This window comes from Cnephaeus nilssonii, assembly GCF_951640355.1.
Source record: "Cnephaeus nilssonii genome assembly, chromosome: 8".
In the NCBI taxonomy this organism is placed as follows: Eukaryota; Metazoa; Chordata; class Mammalia; order Chiroptera; family Vespertilionidae; genus Cnephaeus; species Cnephaeus nilssonii.
The window spans coordinates 30566297-30594057 of record NC_137079.1 but is presented as its reverse complement, the minus strand read 5'-3'; the positions used below and the strand labels follow the sequence as shown (position 1 = coordinate 30594057).

General features: G+C 45.9%; 1 protein-coding gene across 2 annotated transcripts in view; it reads left to right on the top strand.

Annotated features, from left to right (window-relative positions):
• The first annotated feature begins 3059 nt into the window (after window positions 1-3059).
• ARHGEF7 (Rho guanine nucleotide exchange factor 7) overlaps window positions 3060-27761 on the top strand; it is a 138108-nt gene continuing 113406 nt past the window's right edge. Inside the window, exon 1 of one of the 2 annotated variants that reach the window (XM_079779582.1) lies at window positions 3060-3400. In XM_079779582.1, the coding sequence (XP_079635708.1) occupies window positions 3236-3400 (165 nt within the window). In that variant the 5' untranslated portion in view covers window positions 3060-3235. The remainder of the gene's footprint in view (window positions 3401-27761) is intronic. The other variant, XM_079779580.1, reaches the window with a different exon arrangement.

Sequence of the window (27761 nt, the reverse complement as noted above, 5' to 3'; positions counted from 1 at the left end):
TAACTTTAAAAAAATCCTATTTCACTTGGTTACCTTCATCTTTACTCAGTTTTCTTAAGCTTAAGAGGACCACCTCCATCAGGAATTGTTCTGTGCCGAGTGAAGCTTCTTCACCCCAGGCAAACTTGCTCACTGTCCAGGCTGAATCTTAATGAAATTTGGTACTTGGACAAGCACATAAGGTCCTATTCCCTATGGGACATCTCTATTTTCAATAATTAGTGGCTTCTAAAAATTGGGTTTCAATTAATCGAAGCCATAATTCCTTGGATGTGTCTTTTCTGAAATAAGTCAAAAGAACAGAATATGGGGGCAATTAAAAATGTTTCCCTTTGGAAAGCAACATTACATTCAAATGGATGAAGCCATTTATAAAGAAAAAAAAAATTCATGTAAGATTGATTTTGCTGTCCCAGTATAAAATATATCACTATTTATGTGTGGTATCTGCTTCTTTCCTTTTCAAAAAGTATTTCTCCAACAGAATTTTAAAAAAATGTTTTGCATGGAATATAGATAAAAATATCAATGGGCATTTTATATTTTTATATTTTTATTTTTTCGCAGTGTCTGTGCCTCGCGCAGCGCCGGGACGGGCAAGGGCGCCCCCTTCTCCCCTCCCCCCCCCCCCCCCCCCCCCGGGCCGCCAAGGGCTACTCTACCCCTCGGTTCTGGCCGCTGGGAGCAGAGGAGCTCTGGGCGGGCAAAGCTTGAGGGGACTTATTTTTTATATTTTTATTTATTTCAGAGAGGTAGGGAGGAGGAGAGATAGAAACATTAATGATGAGAGAGAACCATCGATTGGCTGCATCCTGCACGCCCCTCACTGGGGATCGAGCTCACAACCTGGGCATGTGCCCTGACTGGGAATCGAACTGTGAACTCCTGATTCATAGGTCAAGGCTCAACCACTGAGCCATGCCAGCAAGCCTCCATGGTTATTTTAAAAGAAAAAACAAAGCACCACTCACTTGTAAAGCCAATGTTTATTTTAGACTTTACAAGATATCGATAGATCGATAGAGCCCAGTTGTCTATTCCTGTCTCCATTATGTTATACTAGAGGCCTGGTGTACAAAATTTGTGCATGGGTAGGATCCCTAGGCCTGGCTGGCAATCCAGGGGCCTTCCTTCATTCCACGCTGCCCCCTGGTGGTCAGCACATGCCATAGCGAGTGATCAAATTTTCAGTCTCCGGAGGTCGAACTCCCCAGGGGACACTTTGCATATTAGCCTTTTATATATATAGAAGACAGTACCCAATCAAGGGCACTGAGAACAACACTCACTGGTATCCCTGAGGTAAATTCACATGATGGAGAAAATAGACTTGTAAGACATTTGTTTTCCAACAAGCCTTGTCTGTTACAGCATCATTAGGATTTATGCACCTCCCCCCAAATTATTGGAATAGTTTAATGTTCAAATGCCTGTTGCTTTTTTTAAAAGTAGATTTACAACAATGTACAATAAATAATTTATTTAAAGTAATAGGAAAAAATTAAGTGTATCAGGTAATACATTAAATCTGAATGGACTTTTATTTTAAAAAAAGATACTGTCAAATAGGCATAAAAATAACCCACAGCTCATGCTCTTTACACATCTAACTCACGACGAAGTGGTGAAGAAAAGTTGAGAGTCAGCGGCCAGGGAGGAGCACAGGTGACGAGGTGCAGCCGGCACAACAGGCACAGCAGTCATCCATTCTGTCGGGGACCGTGTACTGTTGGGACTGGGCACGGGCATGTTCTGAGGGCACAGTAAGCTATTGACACAAATGACCCAGACCTGTCTCCATGGGTTGGACTCCCAATACTCCCCAGCTCTCAGGAATTGGGTGGAGGAAATGGACATACATGAACACCTCCACACCCAGCTGCATTTAGGAAGAGGCTCGCGTCCTTGGTTAGCATATGCACATGCCAGTGTCCTTGGTTGTTTGAAGAAGCTTGTTCATTGGGCGTCATTTGAGTTCTTTAGGTCTAGCCCGCACAGGTGCACAGCATCTCGTCCAAGAGCGTGGCCAGGTGCCCTGTTTGGACTGAGCTGTTGTCACAGTCCTTCCTTCCAGATGATCTGCACAGACAGTTGAGGCTCTGCTGTTTTCTTGACCTTCCTCCCACAGTGTTGGAAACGTTGCCATCAATTTAAAGTGGAATAGCTCCAAGGTTTCTTTTTGATCCTGGAGAGTGAGGTCACAAGAGAGCAGAAGTGGGGCCTCCCAGCAGGGGGCATACGTGACACCCGCTCCGCAGCTGTGTGTGTGTGTGGGGAGGAGGGAGGGTTATTTGGGGGGGGGGGGGGGGCGGGGGTTGTCCACACCTCTCCTCCCCAAGGATCGCAGCAGCGTCCTGCAAATCAATTCCTCCCCAAATCAGACCCAGCTGGTTAAGATTTAATTATCATTTGTGTTCGGTCATTATTGGCTTGCAAGGGAGCTGGGAGAAGCAAACGTCTGGTTTTCAGCACCCCACCCCCAACCTCTTGAAATAAAACTGGCAAAAATAAAGAGCATTCTGGGAGGCATTTAATAATTTAAACATTCATAAATTTAAAAAATATATAAATAAAGGGTCCCCAGTCCTTCAAGAAGGGGAGAGGGCGGCGGAAGAGACGGTAGTGAGAGTGAGCGGAGTCCGGAGGGGGATGCGCTTGGGCCCGGCGGGGCGCAAACGGTTAAAGGCGCGCGCCGCCCGCGGATCGGGAGTCCCGGCGAGCCCTCGCTGGCGGGCGGGCTGTGGCCTCCTGGAGGTCACCGGGCCCTTGGGGCTGGGGCCCGCCGCCCGCCGCCCGCCGCGCAGGTGCGGACGCGCGCGCACTGCCCGGCCCGGGGGTGGAGGGAGCGCGGCGGCGGGGCCCGAGCGTGGAGTGCGTGTGCGGCCGGGGGGCCGGGCACGGGGCTGCTCCCGCGCGGCGTCTTTTCTTCTCCTCGCAGTGATGTCATCGACAGCAGCGGCTGGGAGCCGGGAGGCGGCGGCGGGGGCGGCGCTGGGCGGCCGCCGCAGGTTCATGTGCTTGTAATGAAAAGGCACTTGACAGTCGGCCAGGACGCACGCGAGGGAGCGCGAGCCGGCCGGACCGCGGCGCCGCCCGAGCCAATCGCCGTCGTCGGCCTCTCCATGGGCGAGCAGGAGGAGGGGGCGGTGAGCGCTACCCGCCGGGCCGCGGCCGCTCCGAGGTGAACGGCGCGGAGACCGGCTCGCGGCGCGGGGAGGCCGGGCGCGCCGCCGCTATGAATTCCGCCGAGCAGACCGTTACGTGGCTCATTACCTTGGGGGTGCTAGAGTCGCCCAAGAAAACCATCTCGGACCCGGAGGGCTTCCTGCAGGCGTCTCTGAAGGATGGAGTGGTCCTCTGCAGGCTGCTGGAGCGCCTGCTGCCCGGGACCATCGAGAAAGTGAGTGTCCCCGGGCCCACTCCCCCACGGCGGACAGGCCCCGGCGGTGGGAGCCCGAGGCGGTGGGAGGCCCCGCGCCCCGCCTCGCCCGCGATGCGCAGAGACGCGCGGGTGCCGGGTCGCTCGCGTCGGCACCTGGTGGCCGCGCGGGGCTGGGAGAGCGCGGGGCGCGGCGGAGCCCACGCGTCTCCTTTGTGCGCGGACCCGGGAACGCGGCCCGCGCGGGGGGCGCGCTGGCGGCGCGAGGACCCAGTGGCGGGAGTTCGGGGCGCCATTGTGTGCGGTGTGGGCTGGGAAAGGGGTTCCAGGCCGCGTACTAGGGGAACGACCCCGGGGAGGCCCGAAGGAAAGGGGAGCGCTGTGCACCGCCCAGAGGTAGAGTCGCCCCTCTCCGTGACCCGACCCGAAAACCGTGCTCCAGCGACGCGCACCGCTTCCTCAGAGGCTTTGTTTGAACGGCTTTTGTTGGTGGTATTGTATGAGAGTTCCGTCCCCCATTTAATTGACCAATTGCTATGCATTTTTTTAAAAAGATGCATTCATCAATAGCTGAGGGCTGAGTTGTGAAATGATTTATTGCTCTCCCCACGAAGAAATGCCTCCCGTCTCCAAGCCCAGAGGGTGGCAAACACGGGGTTGGAAAAGCCTTGGCATTCTTCAAGGCTGGCTTAAAACTCGAGATATCATTTCCAGGTTCCTACCTGATTTTGAACAGAATCCCCAGCCCTACAGACCCTGCTTCTCTTCTTCGTGACTGGTGGTTTTTTTCCCCCGGCTGGAGTGTGAACCTTGACCTGCATCTCTGCGAGTGATTAAAGTTTGCTTTCCTCTCCCACAGCTGACAAAGCAGGGGTGAGGGGAGAGAAGCGCTTTTAAAACCAATGTGTTCCCTGTATTTCAAAAACACTACAATCTTAAGATCCATTTTTTTTTTGGATCCAATACATAATCTTAAGATCCACAATTACTTAAAAGGTGTTAAAATGTAAAAGTTGAAGTACACCATGACTAGGGAAAACTATTTAATTTTAAAAATGGGTTTTTAAATGTCCCAAATGCACAATAACAATTTGCTAATAAAAATATTAGGTGACTTTATAAAATAAAATGTTTAATCTTATAAGCTTGTGCATGTCCTGGTGCTACATTTTAAAGGTCAGAAAATATTTTATTTTATTTGAATTTCGCGTGCATACTAGTTTTAGGTATTTTTTTCCTTACTTGGAATGTATTTATGAAAACAGAATCTGCATTTTAGAATGAATACTTGCCAGCCTGTCCAGGGAAGAAAAAAATGTTGTTTGTAAATGAACCTGATGTCACAATAAAATTATGATTTAAGACAGGAATAAGGAGCAGGATTTAACTTTCAAGGCACTCATTTGGATATCAGAACCTCTGGTAATAAAAGACAGATGTTGAAAAGAATGGGAAACGCATGCATGCTAAGTTTACCAAAATAGGCTTATATGAAATACTGTTCATTTCTAAGAGTGAAGCTTTAAGAAACTTCATGTGCTGTCTAGAAAAAACATATCACTATCAACGTATGTTATTTGGCATATTAACTACATTAATATTGATTGACAGACTTCAATAATAATTTTCTTTTAAATTCTAGAAAGGTTTTCTTAGAACACTGTAGTGTGCCTTTCATCTCTAACACAACAAAGACAGGAATGAATAAAATGCTTAGCTTGCCAAAGCCAAATTGAAACAATCCAACATATTCTAAAACTATGGTCATTTGGAAATTTCTTATATTGCAGCTATCCCTGTATTCCCCCAGGCCCCAATTGGTTTGTTTTAGACTGACGCTATCAGTGAAAGTTTAACATGAAAGGAGCCAATTATAGACAGAGTTTCTGATTTTCTGTGGTTCAAAGGTAGGTTTTTGGAGTAAAATATTAGCTATTCTCTGCCTCTGAAAACCTTGGGGTTCAGAAGTCCCATAAGCCTTTTCCACTTTCGGAGAAGAGTTATTTATTTGAGCTTTGGGATGTTTGCGTGCACACCAAATAATATAGGCCACAAAGCACACATGCTGAACAGCTTTCCCTGAATGTGGGAATGTTAGTTTTTTTTTTCTCCTTAAAAAGAAACATTTGGAAACTGAACTGAATATTCACATGGAATTGAAAGTATCTTAACTTTACCCCTGTTTGCCACATGAACACACTGACAACTGGTCAATGGGATGTCAGCAGCCTGCAACTTAACATTTGCAAATTCATCATTTAAAACTTTGGACCATTAGAGTGGGGATAGTGCATAATGAAACGTTTTGTGATGGCTCAGATTTCCCATGTGCCTTTTATTAAGAAACACGCCCTAATGTGTTTCTTACATTAAGCTGATATGTTCTATTTTCGAGCCAGTAAAAGGGTGGAGAACCGAGAGTACATTCATTTGGTTCAGATTGTTCTGCTCACTTTTAAAAAGTTTTTTTTGTTCAGGTTCTCCTTTATGCAGTTCTTTTATTTAAGGTGGAAGGTTGGATAGGAAAAGAGGGGATTATAAACGCAGGGAGAGGAGTTCGGAAAAGAGAGACATTTCATGATGGCTGAGGATAGGTTCTCTGCTGGAGGGGAGTGAAAAGTGGGAGTTACAGTCCCAAATCTTCGTGTTTGAGGATCCTGCACTTTGATTTTCTCAGTAATGGCCAGGATGCTCTGCTGACCTACCCACACTGTTTGCTTCCCTCATTCCTCCTGTGATGAGAAATACACAAAGGCCCCAGAAGGCACTGAGCTCATAGAGTTAACACTTTAAACATCCCTAGACTATGAAGTCGCAGGGGATGAAATCAAGATACAGACGTTTTAGAAGATGGAACATTAATGTAAGATCAATAAAACACCTGAAAATAGTGAACATCATGAAATGCTGCTTGAATTTTACCTGTAGATGAAGTTGCTTGATTCACCATGAAAAACTCAAGGAACCCGGTTCTTTCTCTCCATGCTCAGAGCACATAGTAATCCATAGAGTGCTGCACAGGAGACACTCCATCAACCTAATATTTGTGGGATATACTGGAAAGCCAGACGCTACCTTTCTGGTCTTGCTGGGTGTCTTGGGTGTGCAAGTGTGTATGCATTTGAACTGTTTTAAACTGTTGGGCTGAGTATTAGTGTCCTGGGCTGCTGGGACAAAGTACCACAGACCAGCCAGCTTAGACAGCAGAACTTACTCTCTCACGGCCCTGGAGGCAGATGCCCCAGATCCTTGGTCGGCAAACTGCGGCTCGCGAGCCACTTGTGGCTCTTTTGCCCCTTGAGTGTGGCTCTTCCACAAAATACCACAGCCTGGGCGAGTCTATTTTGAAGAAGTGGCGTTAGAAGAAGTTTAAGTTTAAAAACTTTGGTTCTCAAAAGAAATTTCAATCATTGTACTGTTGATACTTGGCTCTGTTGACTAATTAGTTTGCCGACCACTGCCCCAGACCAAGGTGTGGGCAGGGTGGGCTCCCTCTGCAGGCGCTAGGGGAGGACCTGTCCAGGCCTCGCCTAGGCTTCTGGTGGTTCCTTGGCTTGTGGCAGCACAACCACAGTCTTCCCACGGTGTTCCCCTGTGGTCGCTTCTCTGCACTCACACCTCCCCTTTCCATAAGGACACCCGTCATTGGAATAGGACCTCCCTACCCCAGAATGACCTCATCTGCAATGACCTTGTTTCCAAATAAGATCACATTCTGAAGTATTGGGTTGTTAGGACTCTAATCTTTTGGGGGGACACGATTCATTCAAGAACAGGTTGCACAATACGTTTGAACCAAGTCCATTTATGAAGTACTTGTCTACCTGCAAGTGCCAGGTGCTGTGGGAGCTAAAAGACTAAACAACAGGCTCTTGGGGGTTTTGTTGAAGGAGAAAATACAAATATAAGGATATGAACCATATGAGAGAGAAGCAAATCAAAAGTCATAAAGTCCTGTGTAGATGAAAAGAACAGAAGAATTAAGGAATCCAAGGAGACTGCATTTGAGCTGTCCAGCCTCCGATGATTTTTTTGACACATGGGTTAGATAGCGGTCGCCAACTGGTGGTTCATGGGGTCCAGAAGATTGACAACCGCTGGATTAGAATATTGTTCATATTTTCCTAAACTGTGATCTGGAAGTCCTAGGGATCTTCCACAGCAAAGAAAACCAGTGAATTCTGATACAGCATAGGAAAAAGACACTGCTGTTTCCTAATTGATCCACAACTCGCTTTCTGGTCAGTCCTAGGATTCTGGGGTTGGTTGGGGATGGGGGTGGGAAGAGAAATGAAGTCTCAGTAGGTTCTGGACAGCAGTTTGAAGTGCCCACTGTGAGAAATTTACCTTTTCCTAGGCCCTTTGCCCTAAGAACGTGGTCAGTGATGGCAGTGTCGGGTGGTGGTGAGTCCCGCTTTGCTTTAGAAGGCCTGTGCCTGAGTGGTTCATAAATACTTCTTGATTGGCTGGTAAAGCACTTAGAGAGAAGGTTCTAGTTATAACACATGTTATCTCCTACTGCATTTGTATAGAGACTTCTTCAAACCTTGCAAACTGAATTATTGGTTATAGCAAGTTGCTTCTAATGAGATTACCTAAGGTTTCAGAATAGTTAACTTTGCTGTAATAAACATCTGCTTTCGAAGCACATGACTTTAAAGTAGTAGGATCTCAGCCCTGCACCAGGGTGATTCCGGTTTGGGGTTTTAGGCCCAGAGAAGAGGGCAGTTGTAACTGCATTTGCTGGCTCATTCAACATAAAGCAAACAAAACTGAATTCAGTTTAATTGGGAACGCCTAAAGTGATTTCCTGAGAGCCACACTACACATGCTGTAGTGTTTCTGTTGGCATCACACATGTGCACACACTTGCACAAATGTTTGCACACTCACACATGTATGCACAACTGACTGGGTTTGGAGGACACCCGGGGAAAGGATCACGAGATGACCTTCGTCAGTCAGGGGCAGCTGCCTCCATGAACTCTGGAGGAATTCAGCTTTTGTGCTATCCCGTGGCCTCATTCTATGAATAGAAATAACACCTGTAACCGCCTTGTATTTTCATTTCTTTAAGCACTGCCTGCCTTGTCTTTGTATAGATATTTTTTTTAATAAAAAAAGGGCGCCTGTGCTAAACGGATGATCCAGTGTCATCTCATGTCACATCCATTTCATAGATGAGAACACTGAGGCCCAGCAGTTCGCTGTGCCCAGGTCACCCAGCTGGCACATGGACGCAGAATATTCCAACCCACGTCAGCCTGCTGCCAGAGCCCCATAGCGATGACAATACTGCCGCCAGTTGAGTGCTGGCTGCCCAACCTGCGCTAAATCGGGAAGATAGGTGGTCATGCCTTCAGGAATTACAAGGCATATCCGAAAGACAGACAGACAACGTGAGGGACCACAGCGGATAAACAGAGTCCAGGGCTGGATCATGTGGCATGGACTGCCAGTCAGCAGGGCTCCCAAGGGGGAAGGCACAGTGGGGACTCTCAGGAGGTTCGGGGAGGCAGCCCGCAGTAAGAGCAGGGCTCCTCCCTGACTGGACAGGAGTTCAGAGACAACTGGAAAGAGGACACGCAGCTCTAGGGAGCACGGCCCTTGGGGTATGGCCTTGGGAAAGTTCACTTTGAGCTTTCTCATTCACTCCACGCGAGGACATCCCAGGACTTCAGTTAAGCTCTAACTCTGGTACCAGATAACCTTCACTGTGGCCCCTGGGCCATCTGACTCTGAGTGTATTGGGTGTCCATCTACATCAAGATTTAAAACAATATAATGTAATATAATATAAACTCACACATGTATACACATGTATATGTAGATAATAAACTTTTATATTTTATTGATTTTTTTTACAGAGAGGAAAGGAGAGGGATAGAGAGCTAGAAACATCGATGAGAGAGAAACATCGACCAGCTGCCTCCTGCACACCTCCCCACCGGGGACGTGCCCGCAACCAAGGTACATGCCCTTGACCGGAATCGAACCTGGGACCCTTCAGTCCGCAGACCGACGCTCTATCCACTGAGCCAAACCGGTTTCGGCTGTAGATAATAAACTTTTAAAATGGAAGTACTGTATATGTATATATTTAATTGATTTCTTTTCCCTTCAGAGGAAACTGCTCACTGTAAAATATAATAATTGGAGGGGCCTTGGCGGGGGGCGGGGGGCACAGGAGTGGTGGTGGGAAGAGCTGTTAGTTCTTGTTTGGTGGGGGTGTCTCTAACTTTTTGGATTGGAGTCATGTGGGAGCTGGCGTTGCCCTTGCCTCTCACTGTCAGCAAAAGGCAGCAAAGGCACACCATCCCTCTGGGACTCAACTCTGCCATGGGCAACGTCAGGGGCTGGGAGGTTCAGTGGTCCCCCAAGACTTACTGGTCCCTCTTGGAACCACTGTAAGATGGGGCGGGCCCAATATGTGCTCTGGAGTCATCCATTTGCTGTGTGAGCTTGGGCAACCTGCCTAACTTCTCTGAGTAATGATTTCTTCCTCCTGAAAACGAGATTAATGATCTATGCCAGGAGGAGTGGTCAATGAGTAGATAGATGTGAGGGGTTTTGTGCCGTGCCGGGTGCAGGAGGGCCTCAGTCCACGGCAGTTATTATTATTTTACACTGAAAACTTTTCCTGCCATGTCCAGGAAAACTCTGGATTTGAACCTCGAGGCCACCAAAGCCCAAGAATACCTCTTCATTCTAACAGCAGGGAGGATTCTTGCAACGTTAGGGGGCTGGCGACCCTCCCTTCCCACTCTGATAGCCCCCCATTGTCTGGGTTGGTGGGAGCACTGAATTTGGTTTCCGGGGCCCTCTGGTTACACCAGGCCCCGGTGCAGCTGCTGGGTGTGCACAGCTGCTGGCTCAGAGGGGCCAAAGGGCCAGGCTGGGAGGCTCAGGTTTCCCGCATACAGAGTTTCATGCTGAGAAGGGCCAGGAATCACAGATGGGCAGTGAGGGCCTGGGCAGCCCGTCCGTGTCTGCAGAGGGCGGGCAGGTGTTGGGCTGTCCCTGGGCCCCGGGTACACCTCTGACTTCTCCCTCCATCACTCCTACCACGTTAGGTCGGGAGAAGTTATTTCCTGGTGTTTTTGTATTTCTAACCTTAGCTCTGAGTTTTTTAGTTTTATGAACCACACTGGCAGTTCTCAGCCGTTTTTGTTGGCTGGTGCTGTGTCTACTATAGCCTAAAGGCCAGGGAGAAAGGGCAAGGATGCTTACATGGGATGTGTGAAGATGCATTTCCAACACATTTGTTTAAATTACTTTAATTAATGTATTTATTGGATTCCTACTCTGTGCATGCTAGTGTACACATCATATGCACAGAAACACACATGTATTTACTGGGTTCACATTATGTGCATGCTGCTAGTGTGTTATATAATATACACAGAAGCACATGCATGTTTTCTGTACCACCTTTTCAGGCAGGTCATAAGGGAAACCGTAAGGCCTTAAGTGCAAAGCGTTTGTGAATTCTCAGTGTGAAGGAACTCTCAAGAGGTCATCTAGCCCAAACTTGCCATCTTGCCGATGGGTTAACGGAGGGCAGTTGCATATGGTTGTGTAAGCTGAGCACAGTCTAGGGAGAGTCATTCACACTGCCGTCTAAATGAATGGTGTTTCCAGGATTGTGCTGGGCGAGGGCTCGGGGGCAGTGAGGCAGAGAGGTCAGCCTCCATAGAGGTCAGCCTCCTAGGGCACAAGCAAATGAGAGGAGGGGCTTGGTAGATTACAGAAGTGGCCTGAATTGACCACCCCTCCCTGCAGCCATGCCCCTTGGAGAGAGACACTGCAGCTCCTCTCATCCAGAGGTGGAGCCTGTGTTCTCACTTCTTGAATCTGAGTCGTCTAGTGAAACGTGGCAGAAGTGACGGGTGCTCGTTCCTAGCCCAGAACTCTGGAGTGGAGGCCTTGCGTCTTTTCCAGCTCTCTCAGACCCTGCCTCCACCCCGAGGACAAGCCCAGGGCCTAGGTATGCAAGGGTTTGAGACCACATGGCAGAGCGCTCAGTTGTCCCTGCTGAGGCCTCTTGTACCCACCTATAGCCCACCGACCCTCAACACTGGAGAGAGCCCAGCCAAGAGCAGCAAGCTGCCACCTGAACCAGAGTTGACCAATGCTGCGTGAGCGAGCCCCTGGAGACCAGGACTGCCCAGATGACCCATGGCCTCACAGACAAAAGCAGACGCGTATTCCAGCCTGCCACTGAGCTTTCGTGGCTGTTTGTCCCTCCGCCTTACTGTGGCAATAGATAATTGGCACAAAGATGGAGAGTGGAAGTGGAATTTTGTACATAACTTTGTTGTTATTACACTTGGGACAGCTTTTTAAAAAGGGGCTCAGAATAGTCCTATTGTTTCTCCAAAGAAGCTGTAATTTAGAACCCCAAAAAGGGTATGTAAAAGTAATTTAAGCCTCTTCCTGTTTATATAAATTGCTTTAGTCTAGAACGGGAATCCACATTTTCAGGTTTGCTTTGAATTTGCAGTTTTCTGCAGCGGCACCTTGTTCTGGAAGTATGATGTTTGTTAGTAACGCCTTCTTTAAAATGGTCAAGTTTGGGATTATTTATAAATACCCTGACCCAGGATGGCCTTTCCTCCTCATTTCTGAGCGCCTCAATGCTAAGATCCTATGCCAAGAAGACGCTTTCCCACCTATTTCCTGTCCTTAAAATAGTTCAAGTGCATAGGAGACTTGTAAGTATCCAACTGCAGTTAGCCAGTTTACTCAGAAGTCTTTTGTCAGGAATGCAGATTTTCTGAAAAAGCCCGTTGCTTTCTGAACACGTGCCAAAAGATTATGACTTTGTCATTCGCTTTAAGGAAGAATGTTATAGTGCTGTTGGTGGAAAACCAGGAGCTTCAGGGGAATCATCTCGCTGCTGTTCACCTCTGTGGTTGGCTCTCCAGGAGGCCGAAGAGACCATCAGAACATCCGGAATGTTATTCTAGGTCTTTATTTCTTGAGTAACATCACTGTGATCTTTCTATGGTGCTGAAGAAATTGCCGTGTTCAAGACCTGTGTTTGTACAATGATTCTCATAAAACATTGCTGCGGGTAACAGATCTTTTCTAATGGAAACATGACATTTTCTGGTCATAGTTCTCCTATTTGTTAGTGCATTTTTGTTTCTTTTGAAAACAAGCTCTCTAAATAGAATGTGGTCAAATTCTTGACAGACTTGTGGCAAAGGTTAAACTTCTAGAAAGTACCACAAAAGCCATACTTTTAAGTGACAAGAGACTGGAATTGAGTATCTTGCAGACTTGATCAACTAATGACAAATGGAGAAGAATAGGAGTTCATTTATTGTCCCTCCAACAAAGCACATTTACTTAGATTGAATCAGAGGAACTGCCATGTCAGCGATCCAAGGCTGCCTCTTCAAATAAATAACAGTAATCATGTTTTCTTTTGGTGTGAGTCTTAAGCATATGAATTGTTTATGAATTGTTCAAACAATATTCTGGGAGTGAAAGAGTACTCACCCTGCACATAATCAAGTCTTTTGTTGTCTGTAATGGAGCTCCCAACTTAAGAAGCTAGAAAAATAAAGGCAAGTTAAACCCAAAGTAAATAAATAGAGAAAAGAGAATAATAAATAACAGAATAGGAATCAGTGAAATAGTCAGAAAATTACTAGGGAAAATCAACAAAGCTGGTTATTTGAGAAAAATCAATAAAATTGACAAACCTCTTAGACTGATCAGGAAAAAAAGGAAAGAAGACACAATACACGTATTAAAAGGATAATAATTGGATATTATGAATATTTTTATGCCAATAAATTCTACAATTTAGACAAAATGTACTATTTCCATGGAAGACACAGACTATCAAAGCTCATTGGATAACCTTATTAGCTCTATATTTATTAGAGAATTTAAACTTGTAGTTAAAAAGCTTCTCATAAAGAAAATTCCAGGTCAGATGGCTTCACTGGTGAATTCTATCAAACAATTAAGAATCCTATCTAATAAAAGAGTAATATGCAAATTGACCATCACTCCAACACACAAGATGGCTGCCCCCATGTGGACACAAGATGGCCACCACAAGGTGGCCAGCAGGGGAGGGCAGTTGGGAGGGACCAGGTCTGCAAGGGAGGACAGTTGTGGGTGATCAGGCCAGCGGGGGGGGGGGGGGGGGCAGTTGGGAGGGACCAGGCCTGCAAGGGAGGGCAGTTATGGGTGATCAAGCCTTCAGGGGAGGGCAGTTAGGGGTGACCAGGCCGCCAGAGGAGGGAAGTTGGGAGCGACCGGGCCTGCAGGGAAGGGCAGTTGAGGGGACCAGGCCTGCAGGGGAGGGCAGATAGGGGCAATCAGGCTGGCAGGGGAGTGGTTAGGGGGTAATCAGGCTGGCAGGCAGAAGTGGTTAGGGGTAATCAGGAAGGCAAGCAGGCAAGCAGTTGGGACCCAGCAGTCCTGGATTGTGAGAGGGATGTCCGACTGCCCGTTTAGGCCTGATGCTACCGGGATCGGGCCTAAACGGGCAGTAAAACATCCCTTGAGGGGTCCCAGATTGGAGAGGGTGCAGGTTGGGCTGAGGGACACACACCCCCATGCATGAATTTCATGCACTGGGCCTCTAGTATAGTATAAGGAACTCTTAAGACTCAGTAGTAAGGAAAAAAACAACCCAATTTAAAAAATGGACAAGTAGTCTGAGTAGACACTTTACCAAAGAAGATATACACTTACATGAAAGGATGTTCAACATTATTGGTCATTAGGGAAATATGAGGGGATCAATGGGGAAAGGGACACTTATAAAACTTTCAACAATAAAGATTTAAAAAAATGAAACCACAGGGAGATAACAGTCTACACCTATTAGAATGGCTAAATGTAAAAGACCAATTATACCAAGTGTTGGTGAGGATGTGAAGGAACTGCTCATCTATACCAATAAAAGAGTAATATGTTAATTAGACTGGGAGACCTTCCAGAGACTTTCCGGACGTCCTTTGGACAAAGCCGGGGGCTTGGCTGGCCTACAGACCGCCCCCAAACGGCCCTCAGCCCCTCGCCCAGGCTGGCCACGCCCCCCAGCGGGAACTCTCACCCCGATGGGGTGTGGCCAGCCTGCAAACGGCCATGAGCCCCTCGCCCAGGCCGGCCACGCCTCCCAGCAGAGACCCCCACCCCAATGGGGCTGTGGCTCGCCTGCAAACCAATCCCAGGCCCCTCACCCAGGCTGGCCTCACCCCCCAAGGGGTCCCCCACCCTGGTCTGGGACCCCCTTCAGGGCAGACCACCCATGCACCAGGCCTCTATCTATACTAATGAAAGGGTAATATGCTAATTAGACCGGGAGACCTTCTGGACAAAGCCATGGTGGCAGGGCCAAGGCAGAGGCGGTTAGGGGTGATCAGGCCAGGAGGGGAGGGCAGTTGGAGGTGATCAGGCTAGTGGGGGGGGCAATTGGGGGAAATCAGGCCAGCAGGGGGGCAGTTGGGGGTGAGCAGGCTGGCAGGGAGGGCAGTTGTGGATGAGCAGGCTGGTGGGGGGGAAGTTGGGGGCTATCAGGCTGGTGGGGGGCAGTTGGGGGCGATTAGGCTGGCAAGTGGGGGCAGTTGGGGGCGAGCAGGCTGGCAGGCGAGTAGTTAGGGGTGATCAGGCAGGCAGGCAGGTGAGCGGTTAGGAGCCAGTGGTCCCGGATTGTGAAGGTATGAATTTATAGTGATTTTGCAGATACCCATAGGTATCAGGCCTAAACTGGCAGTCAGACATCTCCCGAGGGGCTCAGATTGGAGAGGGTGCAGGCCGGGCTGAGGGACCCCCCCCCCCCCGTGCACAAATTTCATGCACCAGGCCACTAGTGGGAATATAACATCATACAACTGCTTTAGAAACCAGTTTTTCAGTTTCTTAAATATTAAACATACATTTGCTAAATGATTTAGCCATTCCATTTCTATGTATTTATCCAAGAAAATGGAAATGACATGCCCATACCAAGTCTTGTACACAAATGTTCATAGCAACTGTTTTAATAGTTACAAACTGGACACAGCCCAGATGTTTTTCAACTGGTAAAAGGATAAAGAAAGTATGATATATCCATGGAGTACTACTCAGCAATAAAAGGGAATGGAGGAAAATTATGTAGAGTAAAAGAAGCTAGACAAAAAAGTACATACTGTGTGATTTATTTATATAAAATTCTAGAAAATGCAGTGTAATCTATAGTTCAGTGTTTGCTTAGGGACACTTCAGGGCCACATGGAGACCTTTGGGGGCAGTGGATATGTTGACAGGCAGTCCTCGAGTTACGTCGGACTTGACGTACGTTGTTTCGTGGTTACATCGCCATCTTCCATTTAATTATTAAAAAAAAGTTCCATCATTTCGACGTATGTACATATGTGCTTTATGTTTTTTATTATTTACTGTATTTACCACAACTAAAGGTCAGGAATTGTTACTTTCTTTTACTTTTTTTTTTTACTGTTTCACTTCATTACTGCTGTGTATGTGCTCCATGTGAGTGATATAGGTGCTTATGTAGGTGTGTTCCGCCTTAAGGTGAAAATCATGTTATGTCGCGCTGTAGGAACGGATTCCCAACGTAACCCGAGGACCTACTGTATTATGATTCTGGTGATAGTTTCAAAAGTGTGCACGTGTCAAAACTTATCAAATTGAGTACTTTAAATACGAGCACTTTATTATATGTCAGTTATATCTCAATATGTGTTATATGAAAGTATTCACACTGGGTACAATTAAGTTTTTGTTGTGTGTAATGGAGCTTTAATTCATTTTACTGCCAGTAGCCTACTTTTGAACCTAATTGTGAATCCAGAAAACATGTATAGAATTTTAATGCACAAAGGTAAACAGTATGCTTAGATTTATTGCCAGAGAGCTCATTTATTTATTTTCTCATCACATTTTTATTGGGTATCTACTATGTTTTAAAAATTATGCTAGACACTGGAGGTGTAATGATTACCAAAAATAAACTTGAATACTCCCAGGTGGGGGCAGGAAATAGCATTAAAGTAATTATATGAACTTATTGATTTACAAATTGAGAAATGTGCTCTGAAGGCGAGGAACAGATTTCTAAAAGTGTGTAGCAGAGGAACCTGGCTTACACTTGGCGGATGGGGACAGGGGATGTTTTAGGGAAGGCTCTCCTCTAGAAGTGGTATGTGAGCCGAGCTCTGATGTGAGTAGGCTGTAATTAAGCTGCAAGGGCTCCTGTAGAGACAGATAGGGGCCAGGCAGGGTGGGGCCTAGGTTTGGTACAAGAAGATCATGAATGGATGTAGTGCAGAGTATGTTGGATTGGAGCTCAGAGAGGACACCTACCTGGAATATGAATTTGGGAGTCACACTGCAGAGATGTGAACTGAACTGTAGAAGTGGCGAGATTTCTTACGGGTAAATTATGGAGTGAGAACATGAGAAGGCCTTAATGAACTCGGAAATTGATGGCCAGGCAAGTGCTGATGAACCCGAAGAGGCTAAGGATGGTGGTCGAAGGGTGGTTAAGTCAGAAGAGAGGATGGTGACCAGTGGAAGAGGATGACCAAGACAGTATGCTTCAAAAAAACTAAAAAAAAAAAAACTTTGGCAGTGTGCTTGGAGAGGAAAAGGCCACTGTCATTGATTGTTCTGGGACAACAGGAATGCACTGGACTGTCCTGGGAAAGCCTGGCTGAGTGGTCTCCCCAGTCACTGGTGACCCTTAGCAAAGGTGCCTGTGTGTAGTAATGGGGTGAGCACCCAGTTAGGGTGAATGTAGGTTCAGGATGGAGAGAGGGGATGGGGAAGGAGGTTTGGTAAAACTGGGGGAGCTTGGAGCACAGGTTTGAGGGGAGTAGAAAATGTTGGAAATAGAGTATGGAGTGTGAGTGGGTTGATTTAATGAGAATGGTTGGATGGCTGGGAGCCCATCGAGAGCCCATTGGATATGAGGGTATGAATTTATAGTGATTTTGCAGAGGACTGAGCAGGATATTATGATGCTTATCAACTCTCGAAAATTTTGTTAAGAGGAAGTTGATCTTTAACTGTTTTTTCCTTGGATAAGGGAGACTCTAGAACTCAACTATATTCCTTTAATAGTGTCAGGGAAATATATCTATGGCGTTTTTTCTTTCATTTCCTATATGTTTTTACATGTTTATCTAAATTCAATGAGTGCTGTGTTGAGGCTAAACAGTTGTCACTCTGAGAGTTTCTGAGATTTCCATCTTGTCTTTAATGTATTAACGTCAGGTGTTTAATCTTCCTTCTTTGATTTATTTTACAATAAACAGCTTTTGAGGTAAAGTTGGTGAGACTGCTGAAAACTAACTGCTCTTTGCTATATCTCTATTTTGCACTTGATATTTGAAAGTCTAGATCTGATGAAGGATAAGGCATTATCCTCCTATATAATAAAGAGGTAATATGCAAATTGACCATCACCCCAACACACAAGATGGCCACCCCCATGTGGTCAAAGATGGCCACCCCATGTGGACACAAGATGGCCGGCAGGGGAGGGCAGTTGTGGGCGATCAGGCCAGGAAGGGAGGGCATTTGTGGGCAATCAGGCCTGCAGGGAAGGGCAGTTGGAAGGGACCAGGCCTGCAGGGGAGGGAGTTGGGGGCGACCAGGCCAGCAGGGAAGGGCAGTTAGGGATGACCAGGCCGGCAGGGGAGGGCAGTTAGGGGCGACCAGGCTGGCAAGGGAGGGAAGTTAGGGGTGACCAGGCCAGCAAGGGAGGGCAGTTAGGGGCTATCAGGCCGGCAGGGGAGCAGTTAGGTGTCAATCAGGCTGGCAGGGGAGTGGTTAGGGGGTGATCAGGCTGGAGGCAGAAGCGGTTAGGGGACAATCAGGCAGGCAGGCAGGTGAGCAGTTGGGAGCCAGCAGTCCTGGATTGTGAGAGGGATGTCCGACTGCCCTCGAATGGTCCCAGATTGGAGAGGGTGCAGGCTGGGCTGAGGAATACCCCCTCCCCCCATGCACGAATTTCATGCACTGGGCCTCTAGTCAGGATATAAATGTATATTCTTCAGAAAGTTCATGTTCACATCAAGGACTGTATTATAATTTTATGAATATACATGTGCCTCTTATGGGATTTGCTTTCTCTCTTTCTCATTTAGAAAATGCTAACGATTTGTTACATGTCATAATAAATTAAGGGAAGTAAAAACAAATCAAGTGGTGTTTATTAGAAATATTGTTCCTAAATAACCACAACAAATGTAAGCAGTATTTAGCATTGGGTGTTATTTTTCCAATGCAAAGCAACAAAATGCACTGAATAGTTCTATCTCCGTGTGTAGGAGAAGTAAACCCACATTGTTTTTTTTCTCCTTAATACTCTTTCTTTGAGAGGATAGTGGAGGTAGTATTATTGGGAGCAGGGGTAGGGTTGTTGAGGGAAGGAAGTATGAGACACACTCATTGAGACTGGAAATTTCTGGGTTGGTTTGGTTTTCCTGCTCTTATAGCTGGATGTGGAATAGCTGCCCAACATTAATTTTTGTCCGTGATATATAAAAATGTTAGTCCTGTTACTGACATCAGAATTAGTAGTATATGCATTTCAAATTGTTTTCAAGTAATGATGGGCTTTCCTTCATTTTATACCTTTGGTTTTAGGTGATTATGTGGGTCTTACATTTATGTGTGTGTCAGAGTCACCTGGTGGCTTGTGAAAATACAGAGCTGCTGGGCCACACCCCCGAGTTCCCAATTCAGTAGGTCTGGGTGTGGGTTGAAAATTTGCATTTCTAACAAGTTCTCGGGTTATGCTGATGCTGCTGGTTCAGGGAACCACATCTGAGACCCATGGGTAGCCCACTGAACTCATCAGCCCAGCAGTACCATAACCTGCACCAGCCAGATTGAATGCATGGCCCTTTAAGAAGCCAGGAGGCTGAGGTGTGATCAGCGGGGGGGCTTTCCCACAGGTGAGCCCTGGCTGCTTGCCTACCTGGGTTACCCCTTCATGCTTGAGAAGTTTCTCAACTAGAGCCTTTTAGTTGAAGACAGAGCAGACCCCATGCTGCCGCCCTGTGGACTTTTGGAGCATTACATGTGGAGGTAGAGAGTTTGGAAAGAAATCCTGCTTTTGGTTAGAAGGGGCATTCAGATATACCTGGGAAAAAAAGAAAAGAAAAACAAAGCAGGGGGCGGCGGGGGGATTCCTCACCTGTTTCTGTGCATCTAGAAAATTCTTATATAGAACATAGGAGAAACACAATCTCCATTAAGAGATCAATTCAGGAATTTGTATGAGATTTGATGGATGTATTACTTAAATAAGGCACTTAAGGGCAGATCTTTGAAATATTGAAATTAGGGTTGAGAGAACTGTGGCTAGATAAGTCAATGAGTCACTAAAAGCTACCCAGAGATATAGAGAAACTTCTAGGTAAGGGTTCTTTGAACAAGAGTGCTTTTAAGGGAAAAGTAAATCACACATGTTGGGTTGTGGGGCTAGGGAGTTGCCTCTGGGTCGAGTCTGGAATGCCGTATCAAAACATAACCAGGCAGCTGCTGCTCTTTACAGATGGAGTTTAGCTGAGCTGTAGGATACATTCTAATACTGCTTCTAAGGGGCGGTGGGTCTGTGGCCCTTAAGCTGGGGACTCCTTGTTCTCTGAAAGTCTGGAGGAGTCTGTGTGGCTCACACCAGCCTTCCACCGACACTGAGGATAAGCGCCTTGACTTCTTTCCAATTCATGCTTTCCAATCCAGTAACCAATTAAGAATTCATTTTGTTACTGAATATGCAGGAAACAATGACAATTTTTGACAACCTCCTCCACCCCAAGCCTGGTCACAGGAAGCTCCTTTGCTAGATGATGGCTTTTCTAGATATCATTGCTGAGGTGATCTTTAGTGACCATTTCTCCTTCCAATGAATGATTGGAATGACCTGACAAGAGTTTTTAAGGGCGCTTCAAAAAGCAATTACAAATTCTCTCAAAACAAATGAAAAAAGTAGGACATCTCAGCCAATAAGTAAGACTTATACAAAAGAAACAAATGGAAATTATAGAACTGAAAAATAGGATAACTGAAATAAAACTCAGTGTATGAGCCCTGGCCAGGTGGCTCAGTTGGTTGGAGCATCATCCCAGACACCAAAAGGTTGCAATTTTGATTCCTGGCCAGGCACGTACGGGAGGCAACTGATAGATGTTTCTCTCTTGCATTGATGTTTCTGTCTTTCCCTTCCTCTCTCTCTAAAATCAATAAAAACATATCCTTGGGTAAGAATAAAAAACAAAAAACAAAAAACAAAAAAATTCAGTGGATGGGCTCAAAAGTAGAGTGGAGATGACAGAAGATAGAACCAGTGAACTTGAGGACCCATCGCTGGAATTTGTTCAATCTGAACAGAGAAAAAACAGCCTGAAGGAAAGTAAGGAAGTTGCTAAGGGCTGTATACTCTCCCTGAGTCTATCATGGGACAAAATAGATGACAATGTGCAATAACAAAGACAATAACATAACTGCAGTTTTGGCAGTTGCCCTTATTCATTCCCTTCCCTCTCCTCCTTTTTTTTTTTTTTCCTATCTCTTTCTCCTTGTTTTTTTTATTTATATTTCTTCTTTTCTTTTTTTTGTTTCTGTTTTCTCCTCTTTGTTCTGTGTCTCTGCCTGGCTCTCATCTCTGCAAGGTCAGCATCACATGAGGTCTTCATCAGCTTGTTTCAGCCCCTTTGTGAAACTAGGAAAACTAATATAAGGAAACCTTATTAAACATGCAGGTCTGTGGACGGCTGCATAAAGTGTCGCCCGGCCGACAGGAGCCTGAGGAGGCCGGAGGGAGCAGAGCAGCTGGTTAAGGGGAACCCGACTTAGAGCCAGCGATTTTCCTTAGTGATAGAGAGATGAGAGCTGAAACCAGAGTGCTGGCTCTCGACAGTGCCGGCTAACCGATGCCCTGATACACACACAGAGAAAACGGAGCCCTGGACACTGAACGTGGGCAGTCCTGGGGAGAGCTGGACAGCAGCTGGGCGGCCGACCTTGGGCAGAGCCTGCGGTAACAAGATGCATCTGTCAGTCACGACAGAAAGGGATTGAGAGTTTATGGTCAAACCCAAGAGCATCTTTTCTCTGTATCATTTTGCCTGTGGTGATTACATTTCCAAGTTGTTGTTTTTTTTGCAGATTATAGTCCCTGTCTCAAATATTCAATTCTCATATTAAACCAATTATATACCTTTTGGTTCTAGGTGCTATGTCAGTATCAATCAACTTCACTTTCACTAAATATGATCAAGTAATTTATAGTTATTAATTAGTGTCGTGGGTATAGGTCCTTAATTCATTAATTCGCTGAACAAATAATAAGTGCTAGTTTATGCCAGCTGTGAGATATAGCACTCATCCAATAGGCCAAATACTATGCATATGGAGCATATATTTCATAGCTCAGGGAGATGCTCTGTAAACATACATAGTACACAAGTAGATTACATAGTATGAGTGTTAGGTGTTACGGAGAGAAACAGAGGAGAGCGAGGAGGATGGGGAGGGCCAGCAATTAGGGCAATGTTGCAGTTTTACAACAGAAGTGACATTTGAACAAAGACTTGCTGAATATGAGGGAAGGTGTGACGTGACTGGGTGAGGAGGATTTCAGGCAGAGGAAGTGCCTGTGCAAAGGTCCTGAGGTAGGAGCTAGCCTGGCAAGTCTGGGACAGCAGAGGCCAGTGTGAGTTGGGGGATAGGTAGTAGTTGGCCGATGAGGTCACAGAGAGAACAAGGGAGCAGCTTGTGCAGGGCCTGCTCAGCCATCCTAAGGACTTTGACTTTAAAAAAATCAATAGACTTTATTGTTTAGAGCAGTTTTAGGTTTCCAGAAAAATTGAGCAGGACATACAGAGAATTCCCATATATCCCTTCTCCATCTCCCAAGTTTACCCTATTATCAATATCTTGCACGTGTGGTACACTTGTTATAACTGATGAGCCAATATTGACATATTATTAAGTAAAGACCATAGTGTACATTGTGTTGTACATTCTGAGCATTTGGACAAATCCATAATAACATGGATTAACCATACAGTATAATACAGGTTCACTGCCCCCCAAATCCTCTGTGCTCTGCCTGTTCATTCCACACTCCCCCCAAGCTCCTGGAAGCCACCGATCTTTTTTACTGTCTCTGTAGTTTTGTCTTTTCCAGAATGTCATTAATGTAGCATGTAGCATTTTCAGATTGGCTTTTTCATTTAGTAATATGCATTTAAGGTTCCTCCATGTCTTTTTGTGGCTTAATCACTCATTTCTTTTTAGCGCTGAATGGTCTTCTATTGTCTGGATGTACCACAGTTTGTTTATCCGTTAACCTACAGAGGACATCTTGATTACTTCCAGGTTTTGGCAGTTATGAATAAAGCGGCTATAAACATTTGTGTGCAGGCTTTTGCATGGACATACGTTTTCAACTCATTTGGGTAAAGCAAATTTATTCAAGGAATGTGATTGCTGGATCATATGGTGAGAGGATGTTTAATTTTGTAAGAAACAGCTAAACTGTCTTCCAAAGTGGCTATACCATTTTGCATTCCCATCAACAATGAATGAGAGAGTCCCTATTGGTCCACATCCTCACTAGCATTTGGTATTGTCAGTGTTGGACTGGTGTCTAATGGCGTGTAGGGTAACCCCTTGTTTTAATTGCATTTCCCTAATCTATAATTATAAAAGCGTAATATGCTAATTAGACTGGACATCCTTCTGGACTTCTGCGAGGGAAGCCCGGGTCCCAGGTGCCAGAGGGAAGCTGGTGCCGGCAGCTGGGGGAAGGAAGGCCTACTCTTGCACGAATTTCGTGCATCCGGCCTCTAGTCACATATAATGTGGAGCACCTTTTCATATGCTTAGTTCCCATTTGTATATCTTCTTTGGTGTGGTGTCTGTTCAGGTCTTTTGCCCATTTTTGAGTTGGGTTGTCTGGGGTTTTTTTTGGTTATTTTTTTTATTGTTGACTTTTAGGAGTTCTTTGTATGTTTTGGGTACAAGTCCTTGATTGGATGTGTGTTTTGCAGATGCCTTCTCCCAGTCTGTGGCTTGTCTTTTCATTCTCTTAAAGAACTTTGGCTTTTGCTGAGTGAAATGGGGCGCTTTTGAGGATTTTGAGCACAGGAGTGATGTGATAGTTAATTTTAAATATGAAGTGAGATATTCCAGTTATAGTAATATGGAAGAAATGTAATTCCTATGTATACATTGGCAGCTTATTTTAACTGATGAATGTCAGTTCTTTTAAGTGATTTTTGAAAACATATCTCCCAAATATGGACAGCTACACATCTTCTTCACAGCCACAGCCCTATTTATTTCAGCCCACGCTCTGCTGATACTTAAGAGTGTTGAAAGAATGGTCTTTGTACAGCCTTTTTATTACTCAGAGTTATAATGAAAGTCTCAACTGGCTGCTGAGTTCATGCAAGTGGCTTTTACAGAGTGAGTATTCCAAGCTGTGAGTATTCCCCTTGCCTTTCCCTCTAGGGAGGGTCTCAGCTGCTATTTATAGAGGCATGCTTGCCAGCAAATGCCCTCAGCTGTTTTCTACCCCCTTATTCAGGTTTCTTCCTCAAATGAAGGCTCCCTTTTGCTTCCCAGTCTCTCTCCAAAGTCAGGCAGCCTTCTTTCACAGGCTACCATGTGGATTAAAATAGAATTTTTTCCTAGGTGGTCAGTGTTCAATCTTCTGGCTCTGAGGCATTAACTTGCCTTAAATGCAGCTTCTCAGGCAGTTTAAACACAAAAGATCCTTTAGGCAGGAGGGTCATACACAAGGCAGTGGGCTGCTCTGTAGCTCCCACTTTGGCCCTGCAGTTTCGTTGTGTGTGGGGAGGCCATGGGAAGGGGGTTCAGAAGCAAGCATGAATAGCTAGGGTGAAACAAATGGGGACTGGCAGGGCAGGCATAAAACCCTCCGAGACACTGGAGAACATAGATTTAAACAGTGGGATACCTTCAGTGGCTGTAGGACAGGAGTTGACATTTTAACCTGAGGTGTCTTGGTCATAGGTAGGCCCGTTAGGTTGTGATACCCAACCACTACCAGCGTCCCATTCAGAGAGCTGACTGCAGGTGTTCCTCCCCTCCTAGAAGGTTCTCGGCCCTATTGCCACACTGACACTATAAGAATACACAGCAATTCCTGCTTTCGGTATTTTTTAGCACCTTCCCACCAGACCACAAGCCTTCTCCATAGGCTTTCCCACTGATGGACAACAGGAAGATACCACCAACCATTCTGACATGTGTTCAGCAGGAGAGGAAATGTAGGGCAAAGGATCAGAAACAACATAGACACTGAGCTTAAGGAGAAAGTAAACAGTGGCTCAGATTTACAAAATGCTATGCCATAACATATGGGCTATTTTCATTAGGTCACCAGCATGAGAATGAGAGAGAGAAAAAAAAAAAGATGATTATTCATTTTGAACAGGTGACAACTTCAGGTAAGAAAGATCTCTGACCACAAGGCCCAACTTGAGTTGTCCTATGAATTCGTACTCTTCTGTTTTCTTGTATCAAGATCCTTCAAAGCATAAGAAATGGCTCTGCTTAAGGAATGTTCTGAGACATTGACAGCGGCCCATCCCCTGAACTTCTGCTTCCCTGGTGTACTGATCACAGCCAGACAGAGCAAAGTTTAGCAGAGAGCTCTCACTCGATTGATACACATCTGCCTGTGTTGACCTAACGTTATTGGGGGAACAAAATGTAACTTCAGTGGAGAAGTTTATTCTAGGTTGTCTGAGGCATGTTTTATGCTTACATTTAAAGAAAAATCCATTTTTGGTGATGGTATGAATTTGGATGGTTGCAACCATTTCTGAAGGACTTAAAATGTGGGAACCAAACCTCAGGGGACACATGAGTTAATTTAAGCTGGGCCTCTCCTTGACGTTTCACATGTCTTGGATATCTGAATTTAGTTTGGGAACTGGAGATTTTGTACATTCGTATTTCTTATTGCCCTTTATAACTTGGCTAGTTCCATACTGACATTTTATTTTTCCCCAGATGATTGCAGCATCCATGTAAGATTTGGGCTTTGGGATAAGTTGAAGAAAGAAAGCAAAAGAAAAATATATTCTATTAAAGGCTTAAGTTTCTTTCAATAAACTACTTTTAATCCTACCTAGGCTATGCATTTTGGGGAGATACTTAGCAACTAAATCCTTGCAATTTCTGCTGGGTGCTTAATTTGTTTCCCATTAGATTTAGAGGAAGGGCTGCACAGTAGACTGCCAAGGGAGCACCATCGACCTACATTTTCACTCCATTGAACATTACTAACTGTGAATGAGCACAGAGTGCTATGGAAGTGCTCAATCCCTGACCAGCAGAGAGCTGCAATCTAATTAAAATAAAGCAGTGGCTGCCAGGTAATTAAAAATTAGATGAATCAATAAGTGCTAATTAGACTTTTAGAAGATGAGCTCAGGATTTTAAACAGAGCATTGCATCTTGGCCTGGAGTGGTGGAGATTGGCCCTGCAAAGACCCCAACACACTGATGGCCCTGCTTGCTAAGGACTGGGAAGGCACCTTGGGCTGAGCAGGACATTTGATTGGAGTTCTTCTTTTTTGTGTTAATCCTCACCCAAGGATATCTTTTCCATTGATTTTTAGAGAGTGGAAGGGAAGGAATGAAGGGGAGAGAGGAAGAGAGAGAGAGAAACACTGATGTGAGAGAGACACATCAATTGGTTGCCTCCCGCAACCCCTGGGGCCAGGATCCAACCCGCAACCCCGGTATGTGCCCTTGACTGGGACTTGAACCCAAGACCCTTCAGTGCTAAGGCTTATGCTCTAACCATTGAGCAACACTAGTGAGGGATGCTGCTCCTTTAAAAAAATGTATTTACTTAATCATACTTTGCATGTGGTACAACATTGAAGGAGTACAAAAAATTAAAGAGCAAATTTCCTTCTTCCCCTGTCCTCTGAGCCCCATTTCCTTTCCCTCGAGGCAAGCAACCTCTGTTAAAAGTTTCTAACATGTGCTTCCAGAGATATTCCATGCATTTCTGAACACCCACATGCATTTTCTTCTTGCCTTTTCTTTCTTTTTTTTTTGTACACAAAAGGTAGCATGTGATATATACTGTTCCCTATGTTCCTTTCCCCTACTTCCTATAACATCTATAGTAATAAAAGGGTAATATGCAAATTGACTGAATGACCGAACAGCAGAACGACTGCCCGGACGACCTTCCGGACGACCACGCTATGACACCCACTGGCGCCAGGCCAGCCAAGGTGGCTGCAATGCGACTGGTCGGGGGCCCGGCCATCACCCCATGATTGCCCTGCCCAGGCCATTGACCAGCAGGCTGCGGCGGGTGGCCAGGACCTCCCTCTGTGGGGGCAATCAATGGTGGAGCCCTGGCCGGGTGGGCGGGGCCTACCTCTTTGGGGCGATCGATCGCGAGGTTCCTGAACTGTGAGAGGGCACAGGCCAGGCTGAGAGACCGCCCCCCCCACATGCATGAATTTTGTGCAATGGGCCTTAAGTATCTATTATATAAAAAGCTTGTGGTCATCACGCCATCATGCCGTAACGACCAATCAGCAGGAGGCTGTGTGCGGGTGGGCGGGGACTTGACTCTGGAGGACTTGACCAGAGGCGCAGGTGGGTTTCTGGGTCCCGCCTCCCGCAGGACTCTGGGTCCTGGGTCTTGTGCGATTTCGCGCGCTGGGCCCCTAGTCAGTGTATAAAACTGCCTCTTCTTAAAAGACTGTGCGGTGGGTGGTGTTCTGTTTTGATTGATTTAACCTTTTGCACTCGGATGTCGAGTCTGACTCGACACGGTTAGCATTAGAATAAAGGAATCGAGAAAAAAAGCGAGTGCAAAGGGTTAATCCTTTTTCTAAATTATATCCTATCTTCTGCTGGGACACTGGGTTTTATTTTTAACTATACCTACCACCAGGAAACTAACTAGGTTTGGGTCACAGCAGAAAACAGCATGCTAAACAGAGGTGGTTGGAAGAGTTTAATAAAGAGGCTATTTACAAAGTGTGGGCAGGGATAAGGACATCCTGTAATGATGTGGAAGTATCCTGGGAAGCCACTGCTTCCCTAGGCCTGAAGGGAAAAATGGGGGAAGCAGGTTCCTGGAGCCCGTGAGAGCTTTAGCCATAGAAGGTTCCTGACAGGAGCTGTGTCTTCAGTCAAGGAACACAGCCAGTGGTGTGTTGGTAAAGGCTTAACAATGGGCTCTGTGGTGAGGATCCCTCATTTGTACTGTTTGTTGGTTCCTGTGGTGTAAACACTTCCATCATACCTGATTCCAAGTCCCCAAGGTGATGTTACTGAACGCAGAGTTGGGGTGGGAAGCACACAGCCAGAGCTTGTGAGAAGC